Source organism: Poeciliopsis prolifica, unplaced genomic scaffold (assembly GCF_027474105.1).
Source record: "Poeciliopsis prolifica strain line A6 unplaced genomic scaffold, Auburn_PproV2 SCAFFOLD015, whole genome shotgun sequence".
In the NCBI taxonomy this organism is placed as follows: Eukaryota; Metazoa; Chordata; class Actinopteri; order Cyprinodontiformes; family Poeciliidae; genus Poeciliopsis; species Poeciliopsis prolifica.
The window spans coordinates 11,415,805-11,435,220 of NW_026562390.1; the positions used below are offsets into that span (position 1 = coordinate 11,415,805).

The 19,416-nt window shown below is 38.9% G+C and overlaps 1 protein-coding gene across 1 annotated transcript; it reads right to left on the reverse strand.

Annotated features, from left to right (window-relative positions):
• Nucleotides 1-3,845: 3,845 nt before the first annotated feature.
• On the reverse strand, nucleotides 3,846-8,427 carry LOC129366753 (sphingosine 1-phosphate receptor 3). The gene is given in 3 exon segments (XM_055040763.1): nucleotides 3,846-7,976; nucleotides 8,196-8,271; nucleotides 8,273-8,427. Coding segments are annotated over 3 exon segments (1,266 nt in total). The 5' UTR covers nucleotides 8,318-8,427; the 3' UTR covers nucleotides 3,846-6,831.
• Nucleotides 8,428-19,416: the final 10,989 nt, after the last annotated feature.

Genomic DNA, 19,416 nt, shown 5'->3' on the forward strand with positions numbered 1-19,416 from the left:
TCGGACACTGATGGCGTCTTTCCAGATTTCTCTTGACTGAAATGTGCCTTTAATTTGTACAAATGGTGTTTTGTTTTCTCTCTCTCTCTCCCATTCTCTCCCTTCAGTGTGCAATAGCTGATCTTCAATGGGGCATGCCTGTTCACTGGAGGTTGTTTTTGCCCTGCTGCGTGTTGCTGCTTGAGACTAGCGTTCTCACTTTATCTTGGTCTCTTTCCCTCACTATTAATATGTATTATAAATGTCATTATTTCTGGGTTACACATTAATGACAGAGGGTGTCACAGAAAAACACCATTTCGGGACAGCTATATTTAAAAGTATGAAATAAAAACGAGTCCAAATGATGTTTACAGATGTTCAATCTTTTAGTTGTATGGGTTTGTTATTATTCTGTTTGACTGTTTGGCAATAAAATTGTGAATGTGTATAATCTCTCTTGTGTTTACTACGAATAAGATTCTTTTTCTTTGGCTTCGCATACAACTTTTGGCATTTTTTAAACACATTTTCCCTCAGTAGCAGATGTGCTTTCATCTAAAAAACATATCTGGCTACTTTAGATAAGCTTGTGCTGTTGAAGCATTTGTTAGTAACCAAAGAATTGCAGCAAACAAACAGGTGCCAGTAAATTCCCATCTGAATTTCCTTGCCAAAGTGTAGGGTTGACCTCAGCAAGTCCAGCAAACCAGTCGACCTTGGAGTGGTCTAGCCAGTGCTGGCACATCCACCAAGAGAAGGAAAAAGAGCTTGTTCCTAATTCTGGATAAGCTACACTCTTTTTTTAAGTTAGTTTTTGCCATGTTCCTGATGCCTCTTCACATCTGTGAGACCTCACTGGGTTGTGTGTCTGTCTCCAAACCTCTCTGTTCGTTCTGGTTTTGGTTGTTCTGGCTGCTCCATAATTTCTTCCAGCTTTGCCTGGGCTTTAGGATCTGTCTGTACCCACCGCCGTCCACAAAAAGTCTTTGTCTTGTCACGAACGCCACAAACCAGAGCCAGGAAGGCCCGTCTCATCTCGCGACTGGCCAGAGTGTAGATGACTGGGTTCATGGCCGAGTTGAGCACAGCCAGTGCTATAAACATTGTGGAGGAAGGGGAGATTTTCAGATATAAGAAGTACAAGTTCAGAGAGGAACAGAAAAGTTTCCTAAACTCATTTTCCAACTCTCATAATCTTTGCCCGTTTTTGGCTACAATGTTACATGGACCTAATTCTCATTGGCACAAAAATGTTTTAATCCACTACAACCTGTAGAACCACACATGCAACAAACCAACTTCCGCTACTTGCTGGCAGGTCGGTCTTTTTTTAGATGTCTTGCTATCAACCTGTTGTAATTTCCCCTGACATTCTTGAGAAGTCGTCTTTACCGGAATGAAAAAACAAGCCACAGTTTATTTGTGGTTTCCCTCAAAATTTTCGTTTATTTGAAATGAACTGTCTCCTCTTTCTGATCAAGTGACAAGCTGCCATTTCACGTATATTTTAAATGCATGTGAAGTTTTTGCTGAGCAATAAGCCAAAATTATATAGCAGCACTTTAGGAAGAAGGCAACTTTTCAGGCACCTCAAGCAGACTGTAAAACAACCAAAAACGATACTCAAGTATTTAGGTATTGCAAATAATCTTAAAGATCATCTCTGAGCAGCGATGAGGCTTCAGTAGCCTGAAGGAGGGCGCTGTGCTGTTTCAGTCGTCAGGTAACATGCAACACATTGCTGTCAAAAGCTAATGCCACCCCAGTTAATGAAATGAAGTTTTTAAAACTTTTTTTTCTTAACAAAGGTCCCAACAAAAGTGGAAGGTGCTATTTCTTCAACATGTTCCGACTTTTTATTATAAATCAAACATAGACCCCTGTCTAAGGCAGTCGAAGAAAAACTAAAGTATCTATTTTGTGCTTCTCTTCAACACTTTAAATTAGAGGTTTTCCAATTTCAGCTTCTTTAAATTCCCAAGCCTTTATAATTGTAAATGTCTGCCAAGTGAAATGGGACAACGTTAATGTGGGAGCATAGCTTTAAAGCTCCCTCTTTTGCTTGACTAACAGGATGCGGAACACATACCATGATCTGATGCTAACTGCATTAGACTAGCTGGTGCCACTGTTGCCTTGCAGCAAGAAGGTCCTGGGATTGAAACCTGGGATTTTCTGCCTGGAGTTTGGATCTTCTCTCCATCCATCTGTGGTGACCCCGTTCTCCATACCCTTGTTTCCACTCAAAACCAATCAGCCAAAATGTCAAAAGACAGACTTTTTTTCCTTCACAAATATCTTTTAAAAACCTTAAAGACAGACGATATACAATTTTAGTAAATATGAGAATACATCTGCGATCCAAATCAAGAGGCCGAACTATATAGACTCTATACTTCAGGCTGTATCAAGTGTGGTTGACTCACTTGGTGTGGTTTCTTACACATTGTGCGTCATGATTTTCTTGTAAAAGGAACACAACTCTTGCAGCGCTTCTTTAAAATAAAACTCAGTGTGTTCTCAGTGTTTTAGTGAAATGTGGCTAAAAGATCTACACACAAACCTCAGCATGAACTCTCATTTTTGCAGAAGAAAAAGGGGTAACCTATAAAGGGGGGTAACCTTGATGCATTACAAACAATTTAAGTAGACAGCAAAACTGAAAACAAGAATTGAAAACAGCTGTCTACTGTTTGTCTTACTGTTTAAGAACAAACATTTTCATCTTGAATGCAAAATAGTTTTCTTTTTATCCTTTTGTACATAGAAACAACAAAGAACATAATTTAAAATATGTATGAACTTTAGTTTATTCAAAGTAAGTGGAACTTTGCACATAAAGTGATAATAAAAATGTTTTTGATTTTTTTTTTAATTTTGCTTTTATTTGGATTTACAGAATATTGACATTTTCAAAAATGTTTGCCACATTTTAAATATGTTGCTTTGTATGGTTCTCTCATTATTATTCCAAATTACACACATTCACTTTTTTCAGTAAAACAGTGAATGTGTGTAATTTTTTTACACATGCGTATGCGTAGGGAGGACACATGTCAGTGCTGCCTGCTCTGATTGCAGCTTTCTCATCCCTGTTCAATTTCAAACTTAACACATTGGATCTCCCTGTGACCCCTCGTTGCGCCCTAGTGACTCCTCGTCGACCCCAAGTGCTCCCAGAGCTTCCTCGTCACCTCCTTCCTAGTGCTCTGTCTGAGTCTCAACCTCCTCGTGGCCCTCCAGCTCCATCGCCGCCTCCAGTGGTCCGGATCTCCCACGACGGTCCACCTCTTGAGCCTCTGCCCACCCTGGTTGGGTTGTTTTTTGTTGATTTTGGACTCTGGCCCCCCGTCCAGTGCCCTTCCGCCCGCCCTTGTTGTGTTTCTGTTTTTGGACATTTGGGGCATCTTGGAGCCACCCTTGAAAGGATGGGAGGGGGTACCATCATGGTTTGAGTTTTTCTGCGTGTTTACTTTAAGTCTCAGAGTCTTCTGAGTCTCCATGTTGTCCTGTCTTCCCATTGATTGTTCGTGTTCTCGTTCCCTGATTACCGTCTGTGTATTTAATGTCACCTGCGTCTCTAAGTCTTTGTCGCGTCCTCGTCTCGTTTAGTCTCTGTTCTGCTGTCCACTCGTTTACCAGTCGCTGCCAGTGATGAACCTAAGCCTTCCGCTCAGCTGTGCTGCCTGGGTTATCGGATTGTTGTTTAAGTCTTCATTAAATCATTTCATTTTACATAACTGGGTCGACGGCGTCTTCCTCATCACCTACTACTGCATATTATGGCACACATATCTTGTTCTCTCAAAATTCTATTAAAATGAACAGAAAAACAATCGGCACAGGTGAATAACACAACGTAATAAATATATATTTTTTAATTTGAGTAAACAATACAGTAAATACAAATAAACATGCTGTAAGAAAAACCAAAGAGCTAAATCTTCACAATGATCCTTTTCCAGCTCTGTAGCAAAAACGTCATGTCTGTACACTAATGTCTTGTTTAAGTCTGTCCGTTTTCAGGTTTTTCTTCAAGGTGACAGTAAATTTGAAAACAATATACAAAATTCAGGTGTCAAAAAAAATTTTAAACAACATTTGGTAATTAATACCTCTTCACAATAATAGTATTTGTTTCTGTTTTGGTAGAGCAGTGCTGCCATTTAGGTTGAAACGTTTGCAAGACAGATTACCTACATTGGTTGGTCTACGTTTTGCGTTCACATCTTACCTTTTTACATGTTCAAAAATTATTACTGCTGATCCCCGTAGATGTTTGAAAAATCTGTTACTTTCACTAAACTTAATCTATTTAGCCCTTTTCTAAGCATAATGACTGTTCAAAAGATAATACACTAGAGCCAAATTCCCCCAGTAGTACTCACTAGGCGCACATGTTCAAACACCGATAAGTAGATTGTGAGACATCCAGCAGACTGAAGCACCTTGCCTAAAGGCACATCAGCATGCAGCAGAAAAACACTGGACTCAAACCCGCAGCTTTCAAACTGCAAAATGACTATTCCATCCACTGATCCACAGTAACCCCAAAATAACTTTTATTCATTTTGATTAAGTAGATTAATAGATGACTGACAGGATTTGGTATTGAGAAAATAACCTGGATATAACTTGCAAACCAAACAGTCACTTTGGTAGATTTCTTCATTCAATATTTCAACATAATAAACTTCATTTATAATGTAACATCTTGAACATAAGTAGTGAAAATAAACAACAATGCACATTTTCTCGTGTCTTGAAATGTTACAACTTGAGGTAAAACATTCATCAAAAAAAAAAAAGACAGGAATGATTTTTATAGTTTGAGCTTTTGCATTTAAGATTGTTGACAGATCAGAATAAAAAAAGTTTGACATTAGGCACACAGAGAGTAGCACTCATGTATTTGCGCCAAAAATTATTCAACCCTCACAGCAAGTCAGGTGTGAACGCATTTGCAATAAATTAATAACTAAAAAACAGTTAAGGTAGCTAAATAAAATAAATATTTTCAAAAATTACTTTTTTTTAAAAATGTTGTGGAAAGACTTAATTTCACAACAGACTGTCCAAGGTGACCCTGCTTCGCGCCCGAAACGTTCACTGGAGATAGGCACCAGCACCCTCCCTGACCCCTCCAAGGTCATAGTTGTAAGAAAATGGTTGGATGGATGAAAGACTCAATTTGTTTGTGTCACGCTCGATGACAACCAATTCTGATTCAACCCCCCCAAAAGCCCTCAACTGACTGTACAGGCCCTTACAAGTTTCCACAGTAAGGGCTTCATGTCTCAACTTCAAGACATATCCCATTACTGACACAAAAGTACAAGAAAAGTTTGATCCAATTTACTCACCACTGTGTAACTAGGCCAAAGAGGTTTTGTGATCTAGTTCTGAGGAGCAATGAATCAAACCTAGACTATGGAACAGTGGTTTATGAGAGGAAGGAAAAATTAAGTATTGACTAAAAAAGTTCCATGCCTGCAGGTAGGAAGCATGCTGGTGGCTCTGTGAGGCTTTAGATGTCCTTTGCTTCTTTTGGCATTGGAAAGGAAGCAAAGATGGATTCAATGAAGTCCCTACTATTTATTAAAGAGACCTGTCATGATGGAAAGAAAAGACTTAAGAGACTTGCTGCCATTTAAGGTGTTATTTGGAGGTAACATTTGTAAACTGTGTCCAGTTGAGCTATTTTAATTGATTCTGTTTGCGTCGTTTACCAACAACTAATGTGTTGGTAATAATTTCAAGCTCATATGTCAAAACTCCTTATTTTTCAATTCTTTGAAATGGAGGGTTGATAACTTTTAAGTTCCACACAATCGCTCCAATTTTGATCAGAGAACTGCACAGAGAAAACAGAGAACAGGAAAAATTAATGCTCTCAAAAAATATGTGCACTTGTCACTGGTCTGTCATCAGAGACTCCAGATTCTTTTTAGATTTTATTTTGAGTTTGAAAGATGGTATATTGCACTATATAAATAGGCTAAAATATTTTGCATACTCTTTTTTTTTTTGCATGCAGCATCCACATTTTTCTTAAATACTTGATTTGCCAGGGTTACATTTTTACACAAGCTCTAACTTCCACCATGAGAACAATTAAAAACTGCATTTGCAGCAATACTGCACCTGACCAGCAGAGGGAGCCCTGGTATCATTATAATAGTGTCCTCATTCGTCATTATGCAAAATAGGTGAAAGGGATGCAGTTTCTTGTGTTCTTTATCAATCAGGAATTTACAATCAAGTTACTGGTAAATACATATATATATGTATATAAATGCATAACATATACATCAATAAATACAGCTAGCTGTTTTATTCCTACATAATTGTCTACAATCATGCTTCAGTTTGTTGTGGAACTCTACTTGCACTTTCTAAAATACGTTGCAAAATGAAGGTACAATTTATTCAGATGTTATAATACTGATCACTAAAATTGTATCTAGCAATGAGCTGCCCTGTTCTCTGGAAATGCACTGTTAAAAATATTGATCGTTCTTTATATTCAAAAAAGTTACCTGTAATTTTAATGATCCCATTTGAACATATTTTGGTTTGTTTCAGGACTTGACAAGGAGGCAAAACCTGCCAGCAGAGTTACTGATTGTAACAACATTCAATTATTGAGACCAGCACAGTTACTGGATGTAATGTCTCAATTACAGATGCTTAAGATATGTAAACATTAGTCACCAAACTGAAACTTCTGTGCTGTACAGTCCAATCTTCATATTGGACTTGCTTCATGTTAAACTGACTTCATTCATCAAGCATCTTTCCACATTTTGTTTGATTTCTGGTACTCTTCTCTCAGTTTTTCCCATCACTCTAAACACCCTGTTGAGCATCCTCTCTATTCATTCCAGTGTTCGTCTCCTGGCCTCTCTGCTGGTTCTGGTTCGGGTTGTTCTGACTGCTCCACGATTTGCTCCTGCTCCGGCTGGGCTCAAGGGACTGCCTGTTCCCGCTGCCATTCACCGGCACCTTCATCTTGTAGCAAACGCCACAGACCAGAGCCAGGAAGGCCCGTCTCATCTCGCGACTGGCCAGAGTGTAGATGACCGGGTTCATGGCCGAGTTGAGCACAGCCAGTGCTATAAACCAGTCAGCCTTGTAGAGGACTGGGAAGTGCTGCTCAGACGCCACATCCACCAGGAGCAGGACAAAGAGGGGCGTCCAGCAGGCGATGAAGACTCCGACTACAATGATGACGGTGCGTAGAAGGGACATAGCGTGCTCAGAGTTGCTGTGCTTACTCACCTTTCGGCTGCTGGATTTTACCAGGATGTAGATGCGAGCATAAAGGACCGACATGGCTAAAAGCAGGATTATGAAAAGTGTGATGCAGAAAGCTACATATTTCTTGCTGTAAAGAGGCAGGACTGTGGAACAGTCTGGGAGGTTGCCAATGCAGTTCCAACCCAAGATGGGTAAAGCTCCCAGGGTCACAGCAATCAGCCAGCAGGTCCCTATAAGCAGAAACACTCTGTAGTTCTTGTTGGCATCATAAGGTCTCATTTTGATCATAGTCAGGTGTCTCTCTATGGCGATGGCCAAAAGACTGAAGATGGAGGCACTGAGCGCTACAAATGTGCTGCCCTCTCTAACAAACCACAGAGTCGGTGAGAGATCAAACGTCTTCTCCCCAGAGAGGAGCAAGTTGACCATGTAGGAGACTCCAGCCAGCAGGTCACACAGTGCCAGGTTCCCAATGAAGAAGTACATCCGGTTGTGGAACCTGTGGTTCCTCCATATGGCCACCAGGACGGTGAGGTTCTCCAGAACGATGAAGCTGCAAATAATGAGGAAGACGATGATTTTGATATCCAAAGTTCCAGAGTTTGTGTCAGAGCTCAGCAGCCGGTGGTCCAGCTTTCCAGTGTGGTTGTAGTGAAGGAGTATGACATTCATCTTCAAATCACCAAGGTTGCTGTCACTGAAGGTCCTCGCAGAGAAGAGTCTGGTCTCTTCAGCTACAGGAGAGAAATCACTGTTATTTCAGAAATCACATCATACATATACGTTCATTTTCACAGTCATAAAGTTGAGCTGCATTTTGTCAGCTGTCAAACAGTTGTCAGGGAAAAGAGGGGGTTAACAACAACAACAACAACAACAACAACAACAACAATAGTGAGAGAAAGTAAATAGAGATTCTGCTGCTCCAAATTCTTTAAATCTACATAGCCTACCTGACTTCCCATGCGTCGCACTTTTAAGTCTTTTCAGTCGCAGTTCTCGTTCATGGCAGCCTGGAGGCAATTCACTCGCTGGACGCTCGGACCTCGCAATTAGTTAAAAGTAAAAGGAGCATCAAAGGACGAGCATTTCACGGCTGCGAAAACGGGAGAGGCTACGTCTTTCCTCCATTCTCCGCTGACTTTTTTTCCCCGTCTTCACTCCGTCATGAAGGAGAGAGCGGCTCCTCATCTCTCCCACCGAGCTCTGAAAACACCCGAGAAGTCGGCGGTGGGCTGGAAGTCCCTCTCGGCCCTCCCTCCCTCCTCTTCCTCCTCCCTCGCTGCCTCTCTCCCATCAGCTCGGACACAGAGAGCCCGCTGTGGAGCAGCTGCGCACTTTTCCAGGCTCATCAGCACCAGGAGGTACGTCGTTTTCCTGCTCCGAGTTTTCCCTCCCGTGCAGAGCGCCCAAACACCAACAGGTGAACTTTTAACAGCTTGAAAACAAAACAACAACAACAACAACAACAAAAACAACCCTACCCTAGTGAAAATAAATAAATAAATATGTACATTTTTTTAGTATATTTCAAATATGTGTAAGTACATTTTAAGTTTACATCATAATTCATATTTCTATATATATTATATATATATATTTTATAAGTGAATATATATATATATATATATATATATATATATATATATATATATATATATATATATATATATATATATATATATATGTAAATATCTTATTTTTTTCATTTATATAAAATTTGTATTTTATATAAATAACAATATATATTTAATTTATTTTTAAGAAATATATTAAATAAAAGTATACTTTAAGGGAACAAAATATGTATGTAAATATACACTTGCTCAATATTTCAAAAATATTTTGCGTATATTTTAAAAATATATAAGTTCACTTAATGCTTAATTTAAATTATTAATTTCAGCTTGTTTTAAATGTCATCTTAGTGTATATTTTAGGCTAATAAAATATGCCTTTTTAGGTGCCTTAATAATATTTTACTGTTTTTTGTTAAAATGGCAAATAATTAAAAAAATAATAATAATCATCCTTATTGTGGAACTTGATGTAATGTTTAAGAATGTATTCATACCTCAAAAATATTAAACATAGACACTTTAGTGACAGAAGGTTCTACAACAAAAACAATACTTGTCCTGAACACTAATAGCGATTTTGCACGTCTCCGAATATGATCTATTGTTTTCAGTTATTTTTTAAAAACTAAAACACTGTCCTTACCCAATCCATTTTCTGTTTGTGAACGGCATTTGCTCCAGTTCACACCCCAGACCAGATGGTGGCGGTACTGCACACTTCCATATTTGTTTTTTTTTTTTTTTTTTTTTTGAAAAGCGCCATAAAAAGAATAACAGCCAAGACACGAAGAAGATAACAGACTCTGTTCAAATGTGCAATTTTTTACCCACATAATATTGAATTGAAAGTAGAGAGGGCCTTAATAATAGCAAGTAGTTTTGGTAAATTAAAGCTGACGACGTCCTAGTCCAAGTTAGACACAACAAGAACTGGATGGACGGTGGCTACCATGTTGCTAGCTGGTGGTAAGTTTGCTTCAAAATGCTAATTATCTTTGTTATAACAGTGCATAAACAGTTAATGTATCAATTTTATTACGACCTATTACTATAACAGTGCGATGCATGGAAACATTTTATTGTTGCACAATTGCCATGCGGTATAAGGGTCAGGGGTTTGAATCCTGGTATGGGGTCTTTCTGCATGGAATTTGCATGTTCTCTCCATTCATAGGTTCTCTCTGGGTACTCCCACTTCCTTCCATTGTCCAAAAAGGATGTGTGTATGTGTGTATGAATTGTGTTCCTCAAAGTCTGTGACTGAGTGGCAACATATCCAGAGATAGGCTTCAATACATGGAGAGTCACCCTCACAACACTTCCGTGACTCTGCATGGATAAATGTGTATTGAAAATAAATGGATGACTTCTAACACTTTCCTTGAAAATTATATTTAGATGAGTAAAAGTTCAAACTAACCGATCAGTCTCTGCAGACGTTGGGCAGAGATGAGCAGTTCTAGGCCCCCAAGAACTAGATGAGTACATTTCAGTACTCATCTAGTTTTTTTTCAGTACTCATCTAGAAACTCTACTGGAAACTGTAACTTACAGAACTTACAGTTCTGTAAGTTACAGTTTATTTACCATATATAAAAAAAAAACTGGTTCTGGTAATGTGTCACTGGTTCTTAATTATTCGAAGCATTTGATCAAATTGACACAGAAATGATTTATCAGACACAAAACTAGTGGCCTTCCATTGTTGCCTCAGTCCCAGATTCATTAAGATGTTTTTTTTTAACCCAACTTGATAAATTTGCATAAATTAATGAATAGATGAATATGAAATTTTCAGAGTGAAATTATGAAACGTTTTTAAAAGGTCTTGAAGGAGATGTACATGTTAACACCCATCAGTGATTTAGGATTGCTGGTCAGGGAAGGATAATAAAAAAAATAAGAAAATTACAAATCAGACTACACTAGTGAAACCAAAATAATTTAATGTTGATTAAATAGATTTTGGGGATGGTGGCAAGAAGTTACAATCTGCAGTTCGTTCTTGTTTCAAATTTAGATTAGAAATATAAAAAAAAACTGCCTTTGACCCGGGTCCATCATGCAAAGATGCTTGAACAAACTTAAATCCTATTGATGCAGATTATGTTTTTAAGATCTGATTCGAGGTGGAAGTGATATATAGTACATAGTGGTAACATTTTATTATGAATACCGTAAAATGGATAACAAATGTACCTATAGAAAAGTGAAGTAATTACAAAAACTTTATTCAAGTTTCTGATCTCTGTTTTTCCCAAAGTATGGGTCCCATAATTTGAGTGTACAAATTTCATCTGCACGGCTTGCCAGCAGAAGCACTCAGTGATTTTTATCATGATTTTCACATTTTCACACCTGTATTTGTATTTGCCGAGGCAACAACGCTAAAGATTGCGTGCAGGTTATTGTAGGTCAAGATGACTGAAACAGTCCTTTGTTCTGACTCTTCTTTTGTGACCTCATATCCAGGAAGGATGGGCAGGGCTGGCAGTAACAAGATGATGACCCTGTAAACCAAATGTGACAGAGTGGAATCTACAATCTGTTGAAGTATTGAGGCTTTTCTAACCAGTCAGCCTTAAACAGTGAAGCTAAAACAATTTACATCCAAAGTAAAAAAGAAAAAAACAGCTTTTTCCTTGTATAGGGCTGCACTCTGAGATAATTTTCTCCATACTAAGCACATGCTGTACTGTCTCACAGACCAAATCTCTAAATAGTCGATACCTTCCAGTGTGTGTGGTTATTAACCCACAGGAATGTTTAGTGTGGTTGAACAAACAGCTGCAGTCTGGCAACAGTTCATTTTGCATTGTTATAGTCACAATTCTCAGTCATTTCCTGCTGGTCTCACAGTGCCAGAAGCAATGGGAAAATTTCAGTGAAAAAAAGCCAAACATCGTTTCCGGACCCACAGCGAATCTGGGACCAATCACGGAGTGGGTTCACGTTAAGGCTGCTGGATTAACAGACTGGGAACATGGTTGGAAAATCCTGGGTTTTTAGGTTGTTGTTTTTTTTTCCAGCAAACTGCAGTGATGTGGGGCTCACATCTGCATTTACATAAACTTTCAGCCAAATCTGAAACCATCAGCAAGTACTAACCCATAATATGTGGTCAGAGTGAGTCTATGTGTATTCATAGCGTGCCGGAGAAGAAAATGGGGTGGAGGGTTTTCACTTTGGCAGGACCACCCTTGCTAAAGCCTTTCTTTTCCAGTATAAATCTGTCTTTTCCTGGTCTTTGTCTTCAGGAGATGAGAGTTATTCTCTGTTGCTGCCATTTTTTAGAATAAATTTTTCTAGAACATCCTCAAATGATGAGTGCGCCATATGTGTGACTTCCTGCCATTGCGTTGCTATATTATTTAAGCATGCCCTACAAGCTGCGGTGGTATATAACCTTCCCAGCCTCTGAGTGACTGTGCCTCATGGATGACAAACCTATCACAGTCCTGGCTATGACACAACCAGTCTTTGAAATTTGGTAGTTTTATGGGATTCTATTTGAACATATTCCTCAAAATATTTTCATATTTTATAGGCATGAACCACCAGGAGACACTCCATGTTCATTTTATTGGGATTTTGTTTTATAGAACAACACAATACAAATTTGAAGTAGAAGAAAAAGGATTCAGTCAATTTAGATAAATAAATATCAGAAAAAGTGTATCATGAATTTGTATTCACCTGCCCCAAATGTATTACTTTGCAGATAAAGACGGCAATTACGGTTGTAGGCCTAAACACAGAAATGATACACTCTCCACCCTCCGCAAAAGTGCAAAGGCGCAGTCAGATTAGGTGGAGAGTGTCTCTGTACATAATATTTGAAGTATTGACACATTTTCAAATGGATTTAGGTGTGAGTGTTGCTATGCTATCACACGAATATGCTTCGTTCTAAACCATTCCATTGTCCCTTTGGCTATAAGCTGGGATTATGCTCTTTCTGGAAGGTGAACAACCACCCTCAGTCTAGATTATGTCAGCGTTTCCCACTTGTTTTTTTTTTCCATCATCCTATATTGAGCTCCAACCACCGACTCATCTTCTCTGACCAGCTTCTCTTTCCAGTGGGTTGCCAGTTCGAACTCCTCCTTCGTCTATCTCAGTCATTGTGTTCTTGACAATAACAGCGCTTCATGAGATGTATGAAATGTGTGTCAGAGTAAAGAAAGCTACGATGCTCTGATTCTTTGCAAGTTTTTTCTATGATATTACCATATAATAAATCGAAAATACATCTACAGCGGTCAAGTCACTTTCGCATTAGAATTTGCATGCATGAATATTCTGCTTAGATGTGCAGTAAATATTTAGCATTTAACCAACTAATGTTGACTCATGACTTTGAGATCAAGACATGCATTATTAATTATAATGCTGCATGAACGAAAGCACCTTTCGGATATGTACTTGTATAGAGTATTTTACCAGCATTCATAATTGATTATAAGGAAGTCAGTGTGAGAGCTGGCACTGTACTCTGATTTAAACTGCAAATCTAATGGTCAAATGAGAACATGAACGTTAGAATAAATGTTAAGAGTGCAGAGCTGGAGTACTAAAGGTGTTCTTGTAGTTACCTCTTTTTTTCCAGGATGTGCTTTCAACCCTCCATTAGTGCACAAGAGCTTGGGTCAGGTCTGTGGGCAGTGGGCACATCCATGTGCAATTACATGTGAATGCTGCCTCTAATTTCATGCTTCCCATTTTGGGGCTAAAACACACCCTTGTGAGTCTGGGCTTCGAACCCAAGGCGGACCGTCCCCCTCCTGGCCTGCGGCTTTGTGGCAGCAGTATTTCTAGGCACAGCCTTTGGTCTCTTGCATGCAGCTGAGCAGAACAAAGCCTCAGAGATGTTTCTGCATGGGGTATAAATTCAGCTGTGGCACAGTTTAGTCTGAGACTGGCCAACTACAGAGGGCCACACAAACAGAAATAGGTCTGCTGTCTCCTTTCAAATCTGTGACTGTTTTTACCTTTAGCTCTATAAACTACGTTGCAGTGAATTTTTTTTTTTTCACTTTTTTTCCTATCCGAGAGATTAAGCCAAGGTTTTTTTGAAAATGTTTCTGACTGTGGTAATACTCCTTTGCTGGATAATTTTCAACAGAAAAGCCAGTGTCAAACGAGCCAATATTATCTTACAATCATATATTTAATGGATTAAGGTTTGATGATGCTGAACACGGAGAAAACTGAAGCCACTATTTTCTGGAGCACACTCATTGTGAAAGCTTCTACAAAAATTATATGTTTCTGAGCCAAGGTCTCTGCATGCTCATCTGGTTGAGTCCTTGTAATATTTTGCCAAACTTCCAATGCATGAAGAGAAAAAAAAAAATAACAGAAAGACCGTGTAATGTAATATGACCCAATGCAATGCCACCCAAAATATAGTCATAGGGGAAGTTTTGCTGCATGGATCAAGTATATTTAATGGAGGAAAGTGCACATGGTGCCTGCATGGTGGTCAAGTAAATTTTAAGCGTAATGCTTGTATAAAGCGAGAAGTTTCATTCTCCAGGCAACCTCTGCGAACAAAATGTACTTGTTCAGTCTGGTCAAAATGGAACTTTCACACTGTTTATATCTCAAAAGTCTCAGTCTGTCCATCACCGATTGGTTCCTTATTTTTTTAGCTCTAGAATTTATTTGGTCAGTGCACTGCCAGTCTGAAGCTACAAATAATCTTTCCTGTGATAAGTTGTAACATCTGTGAACGCCACTATATATAAATGTCTCTTATTTACTGTTAAAAGTGATATACGATGTGTCCAGAAGTTGCCTTTCAAGCCTCAGCAGATGAAGGAGAATATATATATAGGTACCACCCACTTATGAAGAAACATCTTTTTGCCAACAGCCCGTCTCGCAGAATTAATTTTAAAGTTCTATTTTTACTAATATCTAAATCGTATTGTTCCTCTCTTGCTCTCTGAGTTACTACAGGCTTATCTTCCTTCACGGGCGCTAATGTTCACCAATCAGCTGCTTGTAGTCGCTGCAAAGGCTCGACCAAAATTTAGAGGATATCAAGCTTTTACTGTTGTGGCTCCCAAACATTCCAATATGCTGCCTTTAAATAAAGATGGACATCTTTGCTTCTTGCTTTTTATCTTTTGCAGTAGTTATTGCAATGATATTTTGCAGGTCATAACAGGAACTTTCTTGTTCACCTTGAGTCAGTGTCACTCATATGGTGAGACCATGTTTTCATGTGGCCTACGGTATTTATTTTACCTTAACCTTTGTTGCATATGTAAGAAATTAATTTTTTTTCTAATAAGTTGTCTGATTGCAACACTTCATCTACATTAGGTAGTGAGCGAATCTGCTTCCTGTCCTTTGTGTTGAGTGCACTGGCCTTTCAGACAGTTAATGCGAGGGTACAGCACGGCTCCATTCTTCACAAACTGAACAGAGCGTCTCTCTCCAATCCATTAAATCAACTTTACGTGAAGCATGTTGTGTCAATGTCCTGTAGTAATTGTTTAGCTACTGGCTTTCTATCAAATAGCTGGCTGGTATGTTGTTAGCAAAACAAAATTTGATGATGTTGTAATATGTATAAAGTTTTAATCTTGTTTCTGAGGTTTTGGTCTGAACTTGCACAAGAGGTTGCATTTGTCCCACTGCTGAATTAAACTTGAGCTTCTTCTTCCAAATTATCTTAAAATCTGATCAGATAACCAAATTTATCTTAGAATACATTCACATTAAAAAAAAAACTGAAATGGTTCCTCATTCCGCTTAGCCCAGCTTTTAAAAATGTAACCATACCTCTTAGCCAACAATTGAGTGTTTGTATCCTTTCACTGCAAGTAAAAACGCACAGAGGAGCACATTTCAATTGTATGTGCATCTCAAATGCTTTTTGAGTCAATGTTTCTACCATCTGAACTGTCTATTTCCTTATTAATTCCTTCTAACTCAAGTGCTGTAACCCAAATAGCAAATTTAAAATCATTTCAATCTGAAAAGTTCCACTGAAAGCCTCAGGCAGCATCTTCATATTGCTTTCTTGCCAAGGCAGACAGGATTAAGTTTCCATAATCAGATTATCCAGGAAAAGTGTTCTGTTGGGTCAATAATTTGCGTCTCCACTTGGAACCTCCAGCCACGTTGCAAAGCCAAGCAGGATTTCATGCAATATTTTTATTGACATTATCGCCTGTCTAAGTCTCTGATTTGTGAAGCAAAGACTCCAAATAAAATACTATTTTACATTAACATGTATAAATTATTGTTCTTTTTACAATGATTGTCAAATAGTGTGCTTCCTGTTGATGAAATCAATAAAAAGGCTCCGTGGTAAGCTATAAAACTTCCTGAGATGCATTGTCAATGCACAGGAAACCATTAAAACATGTCTGATTAAATGTCTGTGTCGGCCTGAAGTGTACAGCAAAAAGCTGTTCCATAAGCGGGTGATGGGTTCTTGTATCTTAACTATTCACAGAGATTTATTTGACTTAATAAAAGCTGGTGGAATAAAGTAGAAAGAGATAAAGTTTTACTCAAAGCTGACAGTACAGCTCAAAGTAGGTTGTTTGCCCTCCCAAAAAAATTGCAAAGCTATAAAACTAAATCATTTCTTTCTTTGTCAGGTGATCTATGGATTAAGATTAATACTGAGCCTTACTGAACTAAACTGGGGCAATTTTTGGCCACAGTTTGGCATCATTAGGGGAAAGTAACCATTTATAAAATGTTCAGTTTTGCAGGTTTTACCTATTTCGAAAGTTGTGTCATAAATTGAGAAAAACCACTGAAAATCTTGATTGTTGAAACATAAATTAATGAAAAGTGATGCTTCTGGCTAAAAATGACTAAAACATTGCCCTATATGACATATCATGGGCAGCAGTAGGGAGCGGTTGCCCAGTGTTTAGACAGAAAAGGAAATGCTTTTGTAACAAAATCACTGTCAATTAAATATGTTGCTGTTTATTGGCAGAACAGAAACGACTAAAGTGAACACTCTTATTTACAAAAGATTGTCTATACTGGAAAAGCATGTGAGTAAAGAGGTCTCTCTTTGTTTGTATAATGTTTGCACAAGGAGTCATAAAAATATTGAAGTTTGGAAGGGAAATTTCTTTAGATCTGCTTGGAATAAGCAGATATAAATGAAGGATGGATGGATAGACCTCTGAGCCAATAATGGATGACAAGCTTTCACTCTGACTATACACACCCTGCAGAAGAAACTGATTTCACCCGCATGTTTGCGATCTCATTCTTTCAGTCACTAACCAAAGTTCATGACAAATAGGTAAGGGTAGGATCGCCCGGTAAATCAAGAGCATCGCCTTTTCACTCACTCTCTTTCACCAGTACTGTATTTGCATCACTGCAGATTTATCTATCCATTTATTTTCCTCATTGGTCAAAAAGGTACTTAAGCTTCTCCAGGACCTCATCCTTGGTCTTGAGAGGACTTTCTAACGTTTTCTGGATCAAGACAATGGTCTCTGATTTGTGGTGCTGATTCCCACTGAGATTTAACTGCAGAGGTGACTTAAAAAAAACAAAAACTGATTTGTCATAATCAGAATATTACGGTACACAATAAGTATATCATAAAATCCCTGGACCGCAATAAATGTCAAAATGTTTCTTTAATTTCTGTTTTTGTGCATGCACCTCGACTTTGAACATGGAAAAGAATGCAAGAAGAGAAGTTGTAAAAAATTATTCATGCCGGTGTTTTTCAAATTATCTCTGAGGGAATCATCCGTTGTTGTACTTCAGCTCATTTGTTATAATATAAAATGTCAAGGTGCATAGAAGGTTTTCTGTCTTTGAAACTCAGCCTATTGCATTAAGTCACTGACTTGCAGCATTCACTCCTACTGGATGTGCAAGAGTTGTGTGAAAATTTAACCGCGGAAACTCAGTGCACCTTATACGTGTTTACTGAAGTTGCTGCACCCAGTGGAGTGTGTCTTTTTTTGACAATGAGGTCATTATGTGGTCTTAAGCTGCAGCTGAGTGGTTTGCTAATGTGAGGACAGGTCATGATGACGTAACTTTGTAAGCAGCCAAATTGGGTGACTGACTTGGGGTTTGATCCTGGGTTCGATTCCCGGCCCGGAGTCTTTCTGCATGGAGTTTGCATGTTCTCCCTGTGCATGTGAGGGTTCTCTCCGGGTTCTTTGGCTTCCTCCCACAGTCCAAAAACATGACTGTCAGGTTAATTGGTCTTTCCAAATTCTCTTTAGGTGTGAGTGTGGTTGTTTGTCCTGTTTGTCTCTGTGTTGCCCTGCGACAGACTGGCGACCTGTCCAGGGTGAACCCCGCCTCTCACCCGGAACGCAGCTGGAGATAGGCACCAGCACCTCCCGACCCCGTTAGGGAGAAGAGTGATCAGAAAATGGATGGATGGGTGGATGGACTTAGGGTTTGAGAAGACAGATCTCCCACAGGTTATTAGTTTTCAATATTCTAGACATAGCTAACTATCAGTATCATAAATAGTGGGGAGGTTGGAGCCGGCGACATGTTGGTGATGATAGAATTTATTAAAGAAAATACTGAGAAACAGGTTCTGGAAACCACATGAACCCACAAATCAGCATGGGAACCCCCCTCTTGTCATAGAGCTCAGAAAAAAGAATGCAGATGGTGCAGGTGAAGGTGGGGGTGATGAGAATACCACAGGAGATCAGGGGGATGATGTGGTTCATATGGGTATTGTGGATGATTGACCAGTAGATGGTGATTATGATGCTGAAGTTAGCACAATGAAGCTAGGTCTCGACTGGCCACATAGACAATTGCCAAGGCTCCTTTGTGAGTGTGACTGTTGTAATGGTTAATTTGCAAAGTCTCCATGTGCAACGGTGACAGAGCTAAATCCTGTCAAACCGCGAAAGATTGTAAAATTACTTACTCAAATTACCTCCTCAAATGAAGCTCATTATATATGCATGCCAAGTTTATGGTTGCAATGTGATAAACAATTAAAATGTTCAAGGCTTATGGCATTTTTTAATTGTACAGTTCACATAAACTATTTTGGAATCACCATGAATATATCAAATATGAATGTAAGAATTTAACAGGTTTCCTGTCGCTGATACAAATGTCTCTAAACTCGTTTCTAATTGTGTCGTACATACTGTTCCATGTATCTGCGAGTTCCTTTTTCAAGGTCCTTTGGTCTGAAGGTGTTTCCGCACTGATCTCACAGAATCCCCACAGAGGACATCAGACTGTGTTACCTTTAGCAGGGCCTGTGTTCTCTCTTGAAGCTGCATTGTCACATCACTTCCTCAAAGGATTTCCCATTAGGAATGCTTTGTATGCGCAGACACACCAATAGCCACTGTGGATTCTAACAGGCCTCAGAAGATTATTAGGGCGGTGGCTAAGTGCGAGAGCAATGAGAGAGGAACCTAGTGGGTTTATGGTTTATGGGGTCAGGAAATCACACCTCAGGAGGGCTGGGCTCAGGAAGTCAAGAACACACAGGACAATTTACACATTGTCCTATGGTTCCTAAAATGTCCACCGCTGTCTCACACTTCAGTTACTGAACAATAATCATTTAAAAAGAAGCTCTTCAGCAGCTCTT